We start from the raw sequence: 12,177 nt of genomic DNA, 5'->3' as shown, positions 1-12,177 counted from the left end.
TCTGTGCGCAGGCTGATGCTCTAACCACCGAGCACACTGGCCAGGACTAAAGCTCAGTTTTTTTAATCATGGAAGAGGACTTTTAGGTGAAAGGTTTAGGAGGGACAAAGGTCAGAGCAATATGCACAAAGAGCATGAAAAAGGAAAGGTGTCCAAGGAGGTTGATATTTGGGGTGATCACCAAGGACACGAACTAGTAAATCTCAAAGCTCAAAATGGAATGGTGGTAACAATACCTCTCTTCATAGTTGGGTTTTTACCTTGAACATAGTTTTCTTTCAAATCCTCTTCACAGCTCTGTAATAAGACCTGCAGGTTTGATTTCCCATACAGTGGAACAGTGAGAAATCAACCCTTATGCTAACACTACACCCAATGAACTTAAGGAGATGAACTGTATTACTATAGGCTCCCCAACAACCCTTCCTTTTGGGAATTGAGCCTCCTCCACTTGGTGCAATTTTGAGAGGACTGTTAAACAAGGGCCTCTGCCTTCCTTAAATGCTGGCCAGAGTATCCCATTACCTGGACATAGTAGTTGGTGCAGAAATGGTCATTGACCAAAGAGCTCTGGTCTTTAGTTGAATTTTCGGGGGATTTATACAGTTGCTACGACAGCCATTTCTCTGAGGTCATGAAAGTTGATATATACTCCTAAAACTGTATAATACCCACTTCATGGGTATTAAGAGCTCAAGATCGTGGAAATCCAGTCTATGACTAGAAAACTGGTAGTTAAGGGCCCACCTCTGTGGTCCGTAGCCTATTTAAATAAACAAAAACACCAAGACACAGACACATGACAAAATATTTAATGTCTGTGCATGTGCCTCCCCCTGCCCCAATTCCTGTTACGATTTGATAGCCTCCTTAAACTGGCAGTTCCAGAGAAAACATGGGCACTTATCCCCAGCAGGACTTGAAAACCATTAAGGCCCTGGTTCTCTTGATTTGGATGATTGTAGGTGAGCTCTTTCCACAGCATGCCTCCGGCCTCTGGTCAAGGAAAAGAGCCCCCCAGTTCTACAGAACTCCTGAGGTCTTCTGTTCTTCTGCAGCCTGGCGCCGGGAGCTGCGCCGCTGGAAAAAGTGGTAGGCTCGAACACTGCAGAGGTAGCCCCCATACACAGTAAGCAGCATCATGGAGGTGGAGAAAGTCTTGTAGCCAATGTCAGCTAGTTGCTTGGCAGTTGGCATGTCGTCCCCTACAAAGAAAGACTGAATTTAGACACCAGGATAGGTCTCATGTGCCCAGCCCACTTCCCTGTTTAAAGCCATTCCAAACTTGTGCACCCTGCTTAGTCTGTCTACTCTATTGAATGGCCCCTACATGGATGCAGAGTCTTACAATGGAAGACAACGTTTGGGAATTCTAAGTTTCAAAAGGGCAAATAAAATCTACATGAGACACAGACACACAGCTGGAACCAGGTGAATCTGAATGACATCACAGCTAACACCTCACCCTCCATGTTTTTGGAAACAAGTGACTGGTACGGACCACCCAGAAATGTTAACTGGTACATTAAGCATGCATCAGTTTTTCTGACTAACGAGCAATTAATGGAGGTAGCCAGGGATTAAACATTAGCAGTAAATTATTCTCTGTAGGAGATCAAATGGGAACCTTCTAGGCAATATCCAATTTATTTTCCCATAAAAACAATCTTACGGTGGTTAGGTGCCCAGGTTAGACCTCAAGCATCTGTTTAAGCCATAATATTCCTGAAATAGTGCCAACCTTCCACAGCATTAATTCTAAGTTCCAAACATAACACAAAGCACCTATCCCAACGGCTAAAAAGAAACGGAGTTAACTCACATTTGCATGAGATAAATTACTTCTAATTTAACCATTCCCTGGATATTCTGAGCTAGAGAACAAGAGAAAGTCTAGCATGGCAATCTCTCATCCTGAACAAAACGTTCCTCAGTTTGGGACTATGAATGTGTTCTTAAACTCCTCTTTGTTGAGGGAACTGAAATTAAAAGACTAGCTGAAATGAGTGAGAATACATTTCTTAAAAGTCAAGAATTTGGAAGAAAAGCTCAGGATTAGCTGGCTTGGGGAGTCAGGAGTAGGGTGAGATATAAGTGCTTCTCCGAGTGAGTTCTATGGGCTGAACATTTCCTTAGAGCCAGTCCTTGAAGGTGGACCCCAAGCTGAGCTGAGGCATAGCTTCCCTGAATTATAATTCCAAGTGACTCTTAATAAGGTCAGAGGAAGAAAACCAAATGGCACAATCTCAAGGTGAGGTTATCTGAGCTTCGAAAGGACCCCAAGCTGTGAGACTGAAGAAAACACACAGAGCAGAATATTAAGAGACTCGCAGACCTTCAACCTCCCCCTTACTTCTTTCCCCTCATATTCCCCATGACCCTGGCCAGATGCTAACCACTTTGAGGAGCTGAAGGAAGAAGGCTGGAAGCATTCACTAGCCAAGAAACAAGACGGTACAACTTGGCTAAAAGAGTGACAGAAGACTTAATAGACATGATTTTGGTATCTAAGAATCTCACGTCCTTCTCTTGTCTAATCCAACCTAAGATTGTTCCTATTTTCAAATTTTAAAAAACTCTTCACATACCTGAGCTAAGACAGGATGTAGAAAAGAAGACAGATGCAGAAGTTCAAAAAGATTTATTAACTGAATGGATTAGGGCAAAGCTGAAAATATCTCCAAGTTCGGAAACTGTCCATTGGGACACTGTTAACAAATAAGAAGAAACAGGTGTGTGCACCAGGGTGGTGGTCGCACTGTCAGTCAAGAAGATCATGAGCTGGGTTTTGGACACCTTAAAATTAAGACGCTCAGCACAATATTCAGGTGATGATGTCTATCAGGCAGATGGATATGCAAATCGGGACAGCTCCTGGGAAGTAACAAGTGACACCAAAGCAGAGGATAAGACCAGAGAGAGAAGCCAAGGAAACACCAGTTTGAAGAAGCAAAATCATTAGGGAAAGCAGGTAGAACATGCCAAATATTTCTGGGGGGGCTTTTTCATTTAACTATATCCCTCTTCCTGCTTGAAAGTCTCTGCTGCATCAAATCACTGCCACTGACGGAAGCGTGCTGCATTTTTTCAGGTGTACTGGGCCAGAATGAAAATTGGGAACCACAACTGCAAAGTTATGTGCCTTGAAGGCTGGTCAGATGGGAATAGATGACTAGGTCACAGGTAAACCTCGAGTAAAAATTTAGTGCACTAAACTGGAAGTCATTAAGTGAAAAGCAAATTCTTAGCCAGGGCGCCAGCAGGGCCAGGAACGCTGACCCCCCAAGGTCAGAGCTACTAGAGTCGGAGCGCCAAGGGCCAAGAGCCCCGCTGGAGTCGAGGTTTGGCAGGACCTACAGCTGCAAGGAGCTTGTTGAGCTGGACGCAGTGCAAATCGCCTCGTCCGCGGTGCAGGATACACCGGTGACGTCAAGGGCACGGAGGATGCGGTCAGCACAGGCCGGCCGAACTGGCGCGCCTGCGCTCTCCCCAGCAGACGGCGTACCTGGGTGTTGCAGCTCCCTCCCGTCCAACCGAGGCCTCCACTGGCCGCGTCTCGCCAGCACAGAGCGCGCAGCCTGACGCAGCACCCGACACAAGAGTGGCGGCCCAGGAACAACCCTAGGCACTGAGGTGCTCTTGGTCGGGAAAGCCACCCTTCCTCCCTCCCGCCCACCCACCCAATTACCCTCTAGGATACGACTCCCAACGCAGAGAGAGCGCACCGCGTGCCGGACTCTGAGGCGGGAGCCGCGCCGCCCGCAGCCCAGGCTGGGTGCCGTCCTTGAACTTCCGGCTTCCGGCCCGGCCACGCTTACTACGCATCCTCAGACGAGCCTCCCTTTCGAGAGGCCCATTGGATTCTGGGGCTTGTAGTCATTCTCCATGAGCGAGGGTCTTTGGTCACACACACTCTGGAAGTGAACTTTTAGGAGACTCCGTCACGAAAGAAAAGACGGTCTTTCTCGCGGGCTCAGTCAGTCAGCCAATCCCCAGCCTGCGGCGCAGTGAAGTCTCCGGGAGCGAGGGGGTTCCCCGGGTCCGCCCTCCGGAGCTGAACCTCGCGCCCCCTCGAGCCTGGAGCTGCCCTCTACCCGGCGGCCAAGCTCAGGTAGGAAACCGACCCGCACCGTGAGGCCTGGGCCGCCGAGGAGGCCGCGAGTCCGGCCAGGGCCAGCGAGTGGGCACGAGGACTGTTTCTGCCCCGTGTGGCCTCTGCGCTGGTGACCTCTCTGCTCGCCCGGGCGCCATGAAGTCCCAAAGGCGCTCTGGGGAGGGAAGGGGAGGGTGCTCCTCGGGGCAGGAGACGGCGCGGGCCCTGCTAGGGGCAGGGAGCAGCTGGGAATATCGAGGAGGGCTTTCTTCTTTTTTTAAAATATATTTTTATTGATTTCAGAGAGTAAAGATCAGGAAGAAAGAGATAGAAACATCAAACATGAGAGAGAATCATCATTATGGGTGGCCTCCTGCACGCCCCCGACTGGGCCCGCAACCCGGGCACGTGCCCCATCGAGCCCTGACCCCCTGGGTCATAGGTCAGTGCTCACCACTGACCAGCCAGCTGGACAAGGAGGGCTTTCTTTTTTCCCGTTTCCTTGTGGAATAAATGAAAACTACAAACTGCCACAATGCGCTGAAGCACCTTCCCAACTCGTTTCTGGAAAAACCACACTTTATTGGGTAGACAAACAGGCCTGACTTGAAGGCCTTAGATTCAGTAACTGTGGAGGGAACAACAGCCGGCAAAAGTGTTTGACTCTGAACAAGGTGGCAGCTGCTGCTGAGGGCAGGGGACGGTCCGTCTGCCCCACTTTGGCCTCCTGTGTTCAGCCAGTGCCCCTCACTGGGCCAGCCAGACCTGGGGTGACTTTTTTTCACTGGGAAGAAGGTGAATGCTCAGCAGCTGGGCCCTGAGAGGAGCCTGCCTCGCTGGTTAGGCCGGGAATAAGAGGGTTAACACAGTGCTGCCAGCGCTAGTTATGTGCCAGGTGCTGCCACACAGGAAGCTGAGACCCTCTGCTGGACTCTAGGAGCAGCTTGGGGGGGGGGGGGCTATTTATAGCCAGGAGCCTAGGCTGCTGACCTGGACATTCCCTGCTGCCACCCATCCGGGAGCAAGGCCAGTGCCAAGCACACTCCTCCCCTCCTCCCCGTCCTGTTCTTCCCTTACCCAGGCGGCCGGTGTGCTGCAAGGACTTTTTAAAAACATGCAATACCTGACTATTTAGTCAGGGCCACTGACCTCTTTTCCCTGAAGTTGTCAAATAAAAATCTGACAACAGCCAACACAACAATAGCCGTCCAGTGTGAATGATTCAAAACTATACCTTTTTTTTTCTTTCAGATTGGCCAAAAATATATATTTTTTCGTGTGCCACAGAATGTTAGTCATCCGTGTGTGTGTGCCATGAAATGAAAAGGTTGAACACCGCTGCTTTAGGGGTAGGGTGCTTTTCCTTCTTTTCCTCCTCCAGTTTCCTAGCTCTTCGAGTGCTGATACATACCTTGTGAGAAGGCGTATATATCAGATGACAGAGGGCTGGCCGTGGAATGTCAGGATCCACCAACATGGGACATGGGCACCCTTCCCTACCCCTGATCAGCTTTGGGCCACTCTCTGGCCACTGGGTCAGGCTTGGGAGAAGGAAAGGGGTGGAGCCAAGGATGTCCTGAGGAGCTAGCAGGAGGAACCCAGCTGAAACCTCCCCTGTCACTAGAGCTCCTGAGAAGGGAGGCAGGGCAAATGCAAAGGTCACAGGGAGCAGAGTGATCTGAGCCTGCTGCGGAAAGGTGTAGCTCTGTCAACAGATTAAGTTCTTGCTCCTCAAAGAGGGTGCTGGCGGGGAGCGGGAGGGAAGACTTGGAAAGGTCACGCACTGTGGGGAGGAGCTGGCAAAAAAACTAGGAACCAGGAAGTCCATGGGGAGAATGACAAGCCCCAGGGCCAGAGATGCCAGCATGGTAGCCACTGTGGTGCCAGGGCAGCCTGGGGGCGGGGAAAGGGAATGACCAGAGGTTTCTGAGGACGCAGATGTTGCTAGGAGAAGCTAGAAGGGGGTTGAGATCTTTGTATTTTGTTAACACTGAGATCCATTGATGCTGTGCAGGGCCTGGCAGAGGTCAGACAGAGCAAAGGAGTCCCTATGTCAGCTCGAAAGCCCAGACCCCTCTCTGACAGCCCTTGCCTCATCCCTCTTGCGGCTGAGATAGTTCTTTAGCTACTTAACTGGGCTTGGGACAGGACTCCTGTTCTGTGTGAAGCAGCAGGGGGCACCTGTGGCCTTACTTCCTTCTCCCTCCACCATACACACCCAAAGCAGGCAGCACTGGGCCTTCCCAGAGGACAGGGAGAAAGCGCCACATCTGGGGAGGAGCGAGGCCTCTCCATTTCTGCTGAGATGTGGCAAGAGGCTGCAGGCTGCTTGGTGGTTCAGGGTCTCCAGACAGGTCGCTGGGCCCTACAACTTCCTGTCGGGTGAAAAGCTGAGAAGAGGCTGCTCTGGCGTGGGGGGGGGGGGGGGGGGTCCCAAATATCTCGGTGGCCAGGTACACAAGCTTCTGCCTGTCTCCACTGGGGTAAAGAAACTGCCTGGCCTGGGCCACAGCCCTGCTCACAGATGTTCTGGATGATTCTGCAGGCAGCGGATGAATTCACCCACAGGCTGGCTCTCGTAGCATATTCTGTACACAGCCATGAACAGAGGGAACCTGGAATGGGGCGGGAGAGACCCAGCTTAGCCTCCTTGTACATCCTCTGACCCCCACTCCTCATCCCCTCCTAACCCTCTACTCTCCTACTCTCCCAGCTTGGAGTTCAGGTAGACTCTGGCTCTCAATTTCCAGTTGCTGAGAATTTGAACTTCCTAGCTCTGGGTTTTAGGGTCAGGTTGTTAATTGCCTTGCTCCCTATCATATTGAACTGGCCAACATGATTCCCTGAAATTGCTTTGATCCAAGTGGACAAACCACTTAACCTCTGTGAGCCTCGGTATCATCAACTGTAAAATGGGGCCAATGTGAGAAGCACTGAAGTGAGAATGTTTTCTGTGAAGGTGCTTCATAAATGCCGGTTTCCTTCTTCTCATCCTCTTGCCCAGGCTGTTTGCTTTACCAGGAGGCTGACTCTGACCAGCCTTGAGCTGATCTTTTGAGCCCGTTTCATTCTCTTATTCCAGGATTCTTTCTCGGCCAACAGAGCTCTGCTCTGATCAGTCCATCACCCCCTCTTGTCTTTGTGCTTTACATAAAGCAACACTTTGACATAGAGACTGTCCTCACACCTCAGCACCCAGGACAGTATTCAGGGACAGAGGATTGGCTTTAGGTGAGCAGCTTAGACTCGGGATAATAGACAGAAAAACAGGACAATCAGGTGAGCTTATTCCTGCTGCCCCAGAGTTCCAACCCCCATAGCAGAGAATGAGGAAAGAATCGCAGGAGGCTATGCAGAGGGGTCGAAGCAATGTGGTATAAAGATCACTAGACTGGAAGGAGTTCAAAGACATGAACTCCTAGTTGGGGGACAGTGGGCATCCAGACTCTTTCCAAGCTCTGGTCTCTGTGTCTGTTAACATGAGATAACATTTTCCTCTCTGCCCACTTCACAGATTGAGGAGGGTTCAAGAAGATGAAGAATAGGGAGAGCACTTCTGGCTGTGGTTCCCTCCACCAGTGGGGCTGTGGCAGACACTTACTTATCTAGCATGCCCTTTTGTTGGAGGATGCTGTGTAGCTCCCGGGCTGTCTGGGGCCCCTGTAGCTTCTGCCCATTCAGCATCTCTTTCTCCAGCTGCTCAATGGACTGTGAAGAAAACAGGACAGGTGGATGGAAATGGGAGAGGAGGATTGTCAGTGTGAGGTTGAGAGTTGGGGGTTCTGATGAGAGGTGGAAGGTCATAGAGGAAAGAAAGGCTAGCAATGTTTACAACAGCTTAATGTTTGTGCTCAAGAGACACCTCAAGCCAGGTTCCTCTACCTTGACACCTCTAAGGCCCACCCTCTGTTCTCCCTTCTCCCTGGTGCCCACCTTTCCTGTGCGGGCAAAGGCGTCGGCCACCTTGCGGTTCCGCCCTCCGTAGCAGGTAGTGATGAGGTCAGCAACACCACAGCTCTCCAAGAAGGTGGCAGAGGACACAGGGCCCTTGCAGAAGAGCTTGGCGAAGGCGATCATCTCCATGAGGCCCAGTCGGATCACCGCTGCCTTGGTGTTGTCGCCAAAGCCCAGCCCATCGCAGAAGCCAGCCCCCACGGCCACTACATTCTTTGGAGAATGGAGGTCATAGATGAGAAAGGATCCCCTTCTGCAGGCCCCACTTGCAGCCCTCACCACCTGCCTCGTGCTGCTTCCATCAGCCATGATATGCCCACTGAACAAGTGAAGTATAGTGGGTGGCTCCGCCACTAGTTCCACCTCGTGGCTTTCCCACTCGCTCTATCTCTTCTAGCCTGGGCTTATGCTTCCTGGCTCCCCAGCTCTGCTCCATCCTCCATCCTTGAGGACATTTACTGAAAATCAGTCTTCCATCCAGCTGGCTCCCCTATCCATGACCATCCCTGGTATCCACAGCTCTGTCTAGGTCCAGAGTTCTAGCCATCAGTCTGTCTGGGTGTTCTGGACATCTGTTCTCCCATTAGCCTGAGTGCTCCCCCAGAGCATCTCCTCTTCTCCTTGGGCCACCCCCTGGAGCCAGTGACAGGGATGTCCCACAAGAGGCTTTAGGGAGAAAGGAAGAAGGGGGTCCGTGTCCGATGATGAATACTCCGCTGGCCTAAACGATGCTGGCTTTGCTCCTGCAGTTCTTCCTAAGTGTATGGGATTTGGTGGGGAATGGGAGCAGCTGCCTATGAGTGAGGGCCTGGAGTACCAGTAACCATGTATAGCCAAGCCAGGCCCTCTTTCAGGGTCTTCTCCCCACCCCTAGCTGCTTCTACATCCCTCTCACCTTTAAGGCCCCACAGATCTCTACTGTGTCCACCTCTTGCACCACCGTGATGCGGAAATTGGGTGTCTGCATTAGCTCTTTCAGAAGCTGTCCCTGGGCCTGGTCCTTGCAGCCTAAAATGGAGAAGGGCGAGGCTTCAACAGAGGACTCTTGACTCTTCTTTGCACACCTGCCCTAAGCAGGACCCAAAACCCTTTCCCTGGGGGTGTCCCAACCTTCCCTCATCTCTGATGCTTGGGTCTTCTTCCTTTGTCTGCCTTATGGGGAGAAGATGGCTAAGTGGGTTTGGGGGAGGGAGAGTGTGGAGCTGCTTTATGTACGTGGGTTGTGGTGGGGCTCTCACCAATGGTTGTCTCACAAAACTTCTCATCAGCCACCTCGTTGGCAATGTTGGCCCCCATCAACACATTCACAGGGATGCCAAGCCGCTCCCCAATCACTTCAGAGATGAGCTTCAGCCCGTTGGGGCCCTCGTCTATACCCTGGGCACAGGATGGAGCTCAGGCCAGGCGCTCTTCGTGCCCACTGAGGGCTTCCCACCTAGAAATCCTATCCTTTCCAAATCCGCTGTTCATCAGTGTCCCTGCCCAAAGGTCCTGCTGCCATCCCAACCCAGCCAAAGCTTGTGGTAAGGAGGGTGATGGCATATGAAAATGAATCCATCTGAAAACTCTCCTCCAGACCCTCATCAGCCTGCCTCTCCAAGGCAATGTATCTCCTCCACATTCCTATACAACTCACTTCAAGTTCCCCAAACCAACTTCCATCCCAGTCACTGCTCCAAACCAACTTCTCTTTCACATTCCTCACACCAGCCTGCTTCTCACACCCCCAGCTATCCTGTGGACACCTCCTAAACTCCCCAGGACATCTGCCTCCAAACCGATCTCTGCCTCCTAAACCAACCTCCCCTTCCCAGTGGCCCCCAGCATCTCACTGTTTCTCAAGCCTCCCCAAAGCCACTCCTTTCCTCTTTCCAGAAAACTCTTGGCCTACTTTTGCCATAGTCTCTTCTCCCCACTTTACCCATCCTGAGCCCCACAGCAGTTAGCTGCACCCCCATCCGCATGTGTCCCTGGCACCTTAATAAGAGACATCCCGATGGCGTTTGCCTTCAGGTGGCCCTTGAGCTGATCACAGATCTTGCTGATGAACTGATGGGGCACCACAAAGATCAGGATGTCAGCATCCACTGCAGCCTGGACCACATCTGGGACAGCCACCTGTGGGGTGACCAGTGTTCATGGGCCTGATAGACTTCTAGCCCCTGTGAAACCCCATTCAGTTCAGAAGATCTAAAACACCAAAGAGTGAGGCTTGTGGGGGAAGAAGAAGACCAGTTTGGGGGTTGAATCTGGAAGGGCTAAACTTGGAGGAATACGACACTCTATTCCTTCCCCCATCGCCACCATTCCCTCGCTGCTCCAGTTTTCCTGGGCTCTTGACTTGGAAACCTCCTTTCAGCACCCTCCTAGCCTTTGGCTGTGGGACAGTTAGAGGCCAAAGGAGGCCTGAGCTTGGCAGGAGGAAGAGGCCAAGTAATTTCATCACCCTGCTCCTTAGGGTCCCTAACTGGGAAGGGAAAGCGCCAATTTTTCTGCTGTCTTCTCTGGGGAGTGAGCCATGTGGATTTGACCAAAGACCTTAAGTCCAAGGAGCATGTGCAAGTCTGCTAATGACCCAGTGAATAAGCAACTGGATTAGCGCCTGAGGCAGGCACTACCTGAACCCCGGGACTGGGAGCCACAGAAACCAACTTCCTTGTCTTCTCTTAAAGGCCTGGGAGTCCAAAACGGGGGGAGGGGGCATTCAGGTTCTCCTGTTCCAGAAAGTGCCCAGGAAAGCAGTTTGGGGCTGTGCATGGGAGTGCCTGGTGCCTGGAGCAGCCTTCCTGGGACGCTTCCCAAGTCCAGGTAGCACCTGAAATGTCCCCTTCCGCAGGAGGCAAGCAGACCTCCCCTCTCCCTTGTGGGGTGTGGGCTCACCACGTTGGAGGGAAGCTTGTGCCCTGGCAGGTATTTGACGTTTTCATGCTGTGTGTTGATGATCTCTGTCAGCTTTCTGCCCCCGATGTCTTCCTCAAACACCCACATGGTCACCCGTGGGTCAAAGTGTGCCAGCTTGGCTGCATTGCCACCCACAATCTTGGCGATGGCTGAACCCCTGGTAGGAGAGGGAGCACAGAAAGTGGGGGGGTGATGGAGGAGTCGTGGCAGGGGAGGGGCAGTGTTCCATCTCTGGATATCACAGCAGCCCACCAGGTTATTTACCTTCCTGTCCCCCCCACCCCCAAACCCAAGCAGCTTTCAAGCAGAGAGCACTTGAGGCTCCCTTCCTATGACGAGCAGGTGCAGGGCCAGGGCCAGGCAGGGGGCGGGGGGGGGGGGGGGGGTTGGACACCATCTGTCCTCTGGGGGGAGGCACAGAAGAGAGCAGCAGGGATGGAAGAGGAATCAGAGGGTATTTTCTACCCACTGTCTGCCCCCTGCCCACCTAGGCCCCTATGTACTTGGGGGATCCCCCTTCCTCCCCATACCCCTTGACAGAGCCACTTACCAGTTGCCAGAGCCTAAAATGCAGACTTTCTTGCCAGCCATGGTGCCGCGTTTCTGCCTGAGCCAGCTGGTTCCACACTCCCAGCTCTTCTCTCCGCTAGGAGCATATAACTCTGCCACACGTGGGTGCAGCCAAGCCCCGCCCTCCAGGGGAGGCAGGCGCCTAGGGAGACAGTCTGGCCGAGCCAGGGAAATGGGAGAAAGGAGTAGAGACAGGTGGGGAACTGGAATGGGGCACAAACCAAGCTCCACTTTTCCTCAGGCTTGCCAGCTGATGGTGTTGGCAGGCTTCCTTTGGCCCCAGCTCAGTCCCCCGTACCCCGCTGCAGCGGTCTCATTTTGGTCTGCCAAGAAATAGCCCAGATAAAGGAGCAAGTGACGCCCCATCGCTCCCTCTGCCTTGCAGCACTAGAATGTATTATATGCAGCCCTAGTAGCAGATACAGGAGTGTTTTCTTTTCCAAGATATATACCTAGTACAGTGATGGCGAACTTTTGAGCTCGGCGTGTCAGCATTTTGAAAAACCCTAACTTAACTCTGGTGCTGTGTCACATATAGAAATTTTTTTTAATTTTTAAAATATATCTTATTGATTTTTTACAGAGAAGGGAGAAGGATAGAGTCAGAAACATCGATGAGAGAGAAACATCGACCAGCTGCCTCCTGCACACTCCCCACT

At 52.1% G+C, this 12,177-nt stretch overlaps 2 protein-coding genes and 1 long non-coding RNA gene across 8 annotated transcripts; 1 reads left to right on the top strand and 2 right to left on the bottom strand.

Annotated features, from left to right (window-relative positions):
- Nucleotides 1–796: 796 nt before the first annotated feature.
- On the bottom strand, nt 797–6,587 carry LOC132227574 (cytochrome c oxidase assembly protein COX14). 6 transcript variants are annotated; one of them, XM_059682836.1, is made up of 3 exons: nt 3,506–3,624; nt 2,589–2,874; nt 797–1,205 (listed from the first exon to the last, which is right to left on the bottom strand). In XM_059682836.1, the coding sequence occupies exon 3, from the start codon at nt 1,195–1,197 to the stop codon at nt 1,024–1,026; it is 174 nt and encodes a 57-aa protein (XP_059538819.1). In that variant the 5' UTR covers nt 1,198–1,205; nt 2,589–2,874; nt 3,506–3,624; the 3' UTR covers nt 797–1,023. The 6 variants fall into 6 exon arrangements, with proteins under 6 accessions (XP_059538819.1, XP_059538818.1, XP_059538817.1 ...); XM_059682835.1 differs by lacking the exon at nt 3,506–3,624 and adding an exon at nt 3,358–3,496; XM_059682834.1 differs by lacking the exons at nt 2,589–2,874; nt 3,506–3,624 and adding an exon at nt 5,505–6,587.
- Nucleotides 3,971–5,336, top strand: LOC132227575 (uncharacterized). Its single transcript, XR_009451208.1, has 2 exons — nt 3,971–4,111; nt 4,397–5,336. It is a non-coding gene; the product is annotated as an uncharacterized LOC132227575 (long non-coding RNA).
- GPD1 (glycerol-3-phosphate dehydrogenase 1) lies at nt 6,054–11,936 on the bottom strand. Its single transcript, XM_059682831.1, has 8 exons — nt 11,499–11,936; nt 10,928–11,105; nt 10,025–10,165; nt 9,286–9,424; nt 8,943–9,055; nt 8,027–8,260; nt 7,695–7,801; nt 6,054–6,708 (listed from the first exon to the last, which is right to left on the bottom strand). The coding sequence occupies exons 1-8, from the start codon at nt 11,537–11,539 to the stop codon at nt 6,612–6,614; spliced, it is 1,050 nt and encodes a 349-aa protein (XP_059538814.1). The 5' UTR covers nt 11,540–11,936; the 3' UTR covers nt 6,054–6,611.
- Nucleotides 11,937–12,177: the final 241 nt, after the last annotated feature.

This window comes from Myotis daubentonii, chromosome 2, assembly GCF_963259705.1.
Source record: "Myotis daubentonii chromosome 2, mMyoDau2.1, whole genome shotgun sequence".
In the NCBI taxonomy this organism is placed as follows: Eukaryota; Metazoa; Chordata; class Mammalia; order Chiroptera; family Vespertilionidae; genus Myotis; species Myotis daubentonii.
Note: the sequence above shows the minus strand (reverse complement) of the source record. Positions and strands in the feature narration are given on the sequence as shown.

Bases quoted from the DNA above. Each gene is read 5' to 3' on its own strand.
- LOC132227574 (XM_059682834.1), bottom strand. From the start codon at position 1,197: ATGCCAACTGCCAAGCAACTAGCTGACATTGGCTACAAGACTTTCTCC.
- GPD1 (XM_059682831.1), bottom strand. From the start codon at position 11,539: ATGGCTGGCAAGAAAGTCTGCATTTTAGGCTCTGGCAACTG. The intron at 10,166-10,927 runs GTGAGCCCACAC...GTCACCCCACAG, and splicing joins ACAAGCTTCCCTCCAACGTG to GTGGCTGTCCCAGATGTGGT. The intron at 9,056-9,285 runs GTGAGAGCCCCA...TCTCCATTTTAG, and splicing joins GTTTTGTGAGACAACCATTG to GCTGCAAGGACCAGGCCCAG.